The sequence below is a fragment of the Natrix helvetica genome (assembly GCF_964273705.1).
Source record: "Natrix helvetica genome assembly, chromosome: W".
NCBI lineage: Eukaryota > Metazoa > Chordata > Lepidosauria > Squamata > Natricidae > Natrix > Natrix helvetica.
This window is the reverse complement of record NC_138555.1, coordinates 668562-673026: the sequence shown is the minus strand read 5'-3', so window position 1 is coordinate 673026 and position 4465 is coordinate 668562. Positions and strand designations below refer to the sequence as shown.

The 4465-nt window shown below is 48.4% G+C and overlaps 1 protein-coding gene across 1 annotated transcript; it reads right to left on the bottom strand.

Annotated features, from left to right (window-relative positions):
- Positions 1 to 1657: 1657 nt before the first annotated feature.
- Positions 1658 to 2680, bottom strand: LOC309400326 (GTPase IMAP family member 7-like; the record flags this gene model as incomplete). Its single annotated transcript, XM_081968739.1, has 3 exons — positions 1658 to 2321; positions 2444 to 2567; positions 2675 to 2680. The coding sequence occupies 3 exons, from the start codon at positions 2678 to 2680 to the stop codon at positions 1693 to 1695; spliced, it is 759 nt and encodes a 252-aa protein (XP_081824865.1). The 3' UTR covers positions 1658 to 1692.
- Between the last annotated feature and the right edge of the window lie 1785 nt (positions 2681 to 4465).

Here is a 4465-nt window from a genome sequence, read left to right as displayed (position 1 = left end):
AAAATCTCGGATGTCCTCTTCTATCCAGTCACTTGATATTCACGGGGGTTGGGTAACTTTGTTTTCTTTCCACTCCAATGCGGATCTTTCATCTTATTTCAAAGGATATTTTTTTATCCCCTCCAATGGTTCAATTTGGGCCTGCTCCACTGGTGCTACTGCATGTGTCAGTGGAGACATTTTATATTCACAAAAAGCCTTTTGTATTCAAATTTATCTCCTCCCAAAAATAACTGTCTTTTCTGATAATGACTTTCTTTCTCGAATGGAAACACCTCAATATCTCCCACGAACAAAACGTGAGATAGTCACTACTATGACTCTGGCCTTGCTCCTGGGCCTAGGAGCCACTGGAGCAGCAACAGGCATTGCAGGAATGGTTGTGGCTGACCAACAAGTCCAAAAGCTCAGTGTTGAAATTGATGCCGATCTCAAACGCATTGAACAATCTATGGTTGCTCTCCAGAATTCCCTTACTTCACTATCTGAAGTTGTTTTACAGAATAGAAGAGGATTGGATTTGTTATTTTTAAAACAGGGGGGCTTGTGTGTAGCTTTGAAAGAAGAATGCTGTTTTTATACCGACAGTTCAGGCATTGTACTCGATTCTATGGCAGAATTAAATACCCGACTGAAAGACAGAGAGACAGAACGCACCCAATTTCACACATGGTATCAGGGAATGTTTAATTTTTCCCCATGGCTTACAACTTTGCTTTCAGCACTCATGGGTCCCTTGATTTTAATCTTTCTTGCTTGTGCCATTGGCCCTTGCATAATGGGAAAATTGCTTCACTTTTTACGCACTCGCCTTGGTGATATAGATAGAGAAGTTAGTGCTACTCGAAAAGATTTAAACTTACTGCAAAACTTGCTACCCTCCTCATATGATACTTGCAAACAACCATTGTTGACATTTTCAGATTTAGACTCTGACACAGAAAGTGATCTTCAGTTCCCGGATAAGGTGAGTGGTCCTTCTCGCTGCCTACCAGAGGGTGGGTCGTTAGAGGAATGCCTAGCCTTAGAGGGATACTGACCTTTCTTAAAAAACAAAAACAGAGGAGATGTGAGTGTATAACAGTAATAGTAGATTGGTTCAGGCTTTGCTGAAGCTGAAACGCAAGTAGGCCGTGAGAAAATGACCTTCAAAAGTGCTTGCATAGGATGTTGGCTAACTGCAACATTTAACTATAGCTGTTTGCTTGTTACAATATTTGATAACTGTTTTCTTGTGGGAAATTACTGAGTGTACTTTCTTGTACGTGCCTATCCCCCAGCCGTTGTAAAACTATGCAATAAAAGGTTTTGTGCAGGACACGTCAGGAGGAATGTAGCATTTACATTCTCCGGGCATCCTGTGCTTGCCTCCCTCGAGCAAACTCTTTGTGTGATGTCTTGAATTGCGGTATTCGTCCACGCGTGGACCCTCCAAATTCCCGGTGAGGACCGGGGCTCGTTCTCCCACCCAAGGGAGAACCCTGAAGACCCAGAGAGGCGAATCCGGACTCGAGTGTGTCGCAAACCTTGCAGCGACACTGGGCATCATTGTCTAGTGCACTTTCTTATATTAAAAGTCTCCATCAAGTCCCCATTAGCGATCACTTTTGCTGTTCGTTTGGAATATGTTGTCAGAATCATTTCTGAATCTTTTTCACTCACGTTCATGCATTACAATTGTAGCATGAATCGCTAAAAGAAGTTGCGTCTTTTCTTGACGTTCATCATGTCTTCTGTGTAACAAGGAGCATTTCTGTTCCTTTCCACCAGATCATCAATCATGGTCATCAATTCGACCACCTGAGCCTCTCGTTTTGCCCCTTCGGCCTTGTTGTCGAAAGCCAACATCCTGTTCCCACATTCAGCAACATATCCCTTGAGCCATATAGGTTGGGATGATATGTAATTCTCAAGAGATCCACCTTTCAGGTCCTCTCTGCGGGTGAACAAGACAATCATATAATCGTTGACTTTAGGGCCAAAAATCTCTTTGATCTGCCAACACGTCTCCTTCTCCTCCTGCGAGAAACGACCAGGACGCCTCACATGCAGAATGACGTGGGGACCGGGGGAACAAAGCTTCACACACTTGCTCACTTCTGCGGCAATGTCCTCGTGTGGACGACTGGTGTGTAAAAAACCAGGCGTATCAACAACCACAACCTTCCTGCCATTCAGCTGCCTCTCCTCCCTTTGGCATGCTTCTGTTACTGACCACAATGAGAACCCCGCCTTAAAGACTTCGCTTCCCAGAATTGTGTTTCCCGTTGCACTTTTCCCATTTCCACTTTTGCCCACCAGGACGATCCTCCGTTCAGGCCCTGCAACCCAAAGGGGAGAGGAGAGAAGAGGGGGACACAGTCAGCAGTGTAAACCCATAGTTGCCTGTCCTTCCACCCAGGACAGTAACTTCCACCCCACCCTCCAGGTCCCAAGACTTTACCTGGGATGCTTCGAGGTATTTCCAGACCGGTCGCATAGCACAAAACCTGGGATTTCTGGATGAAAAATGGAACAGAATCAGCCAAAGGAGAGGCTGCCTTGCAGGGAGGTGGCCAGGAACTCTCCTCCCCCAGAAGACACAAGCAAGAATTGGAGCCGGGGGTGTAAAAAGGAGCCACCCCCTCCTCACTGTCCTTGAGGCTGACCCATCTGTTCCTTCTCTCTACCTCACCCCCATTTTATGCAGACCTTCAATTCTTGGGATCCATTCAAATAATTCAGCAACCGCTTCTCTGCCCTAATGACCGCTGGGTAGGGGTGGCTGGGTGGTCATGTGACTGGGTGGGTGTGGCCAACGTCATGTCACTCACATGGAGGGGCGCCTGGCTTCTCCTCGCCCCTCCCCTCCCAGCCAGTCCTCTCCTCGTCTTGCATGTGATGGTGAGAGAGGAAGCTTTTTCATCTTGCCCTGGATACTAAGATGAGATTTTGCCATCAGAAGACCTGGTGTCCATTTCCAAGTATTGTCTATCACCATTCTCTTGGTAAGGCTGAGTGGAGAGATTTATAAAGAACCACAGAGTTGGAAGGGACCTTGGAGGTCTTCTAGTCCAATCCCCGCTCCAGCATGGGACCCTATGCTACTATGGGCAAGTTTCTTCTTAAAACTACTCACTGGCTTAGAAAGATGATGGGAAGGGTGAGAAAAGGAGGCTCTTTCAGTAAGAGGGACTCTACTAACCTGGTACAACCTTTTGGAAGGGGGGAGAAAACATTGGAAGTCTGGACTGACCATGGGAATCTGGAGGCCCTTAGGACCCCTGTGGAAGCCATCGCCTGAACAAGTCCGCTGGGCCCAATACTTTAAACAATTCAGCTAAAACACATCCCAGGGGGGAGGAACTTCCTAGCTGATGCCGTCTCCTGCTTCCCCCAATACAAGTGCGGGCAGGAGAAGGTAGTAGACTCTACAATTCCCCTTACCTAAGCCGTGGCTCAAGTGACCACCCACCAACAATGCCACGGCCAGCAAGGCCAACTCGCAAGCGACTTAACCATGGAGCTCAAAACCAGACTCCTAGCAGACCCCTGGTTCCGTGACAACCAACACCGCTTGACAAAAAAGGGAGGACCCAGCACCATAATGGCGAACCTATGGCACATGTGTGACAGGTAGCACACGGAGGCATATCTGACGGCACGCCAGCCCCTCATCTCCATCCGGCCAGCTGATTTTTGGCCTCCCGGGTAAGGCTGTTATTCGGAAACAAACTTCTGGTAGGCCCATTGGGCCTGTTTCTCACCCTCCCCAGGCTCTGGAGACTTTCCTGGAGCCTAGGGAGGGTGGAAATGGCCTCCCCCAGCCCCCTGGAAGGCCCTCTGGAGGCCCAAGATGGATCCTTTCCAAACTTCTGGTTGGCCTGTTGGGCTCGTTTTTTGCCCTCCCTCCAGCCTCCAGAGGCTTTCCTGAAGACTGGGGAGGGGAAAATGACCCACCCCCCAGCCCCCCGGAGGAAATACCAAGATCAGCTTGGAGTGAGTAGTGAGGCGTGCATGTGGGGGTGCTTTGCATTATGGGTGCCGACAGGCAGGTGCGCTATTGCCGCCCTCACATTTTTGGCACCCAACAACGAAGAGGTTAGCCATCCCTGACCTAGCATGAAAGGGGGTGAAATTCTCTGTCCCCGAGTTCCTCCGCTCCTCAATCCTCCGGAGAAGCCGTGATGTCAAATTTGGACTCATAAAAACTTTATATTTAGTGAGGAGACAATTCTGGTGCCCCCGGAATGAAGAAAGGCACGGACAGTTATGTGAAAAGTTGCAATATCTGTGCTGTTATGAAAAAGAGACGAGGAAAAACCTCCCTGGTTGCTGCAACAGATGGTTGAGCCAACAAAGGCATGGGATGAAATGGCAGTGGACTTGATACTTGAGTTGCCAAAAAGCAGGAAACACAGTGATCTGGACTGCGAATGACTTATTCTTCAAGCAGACCCACTTCACACCCTGCAGCCGACTACCC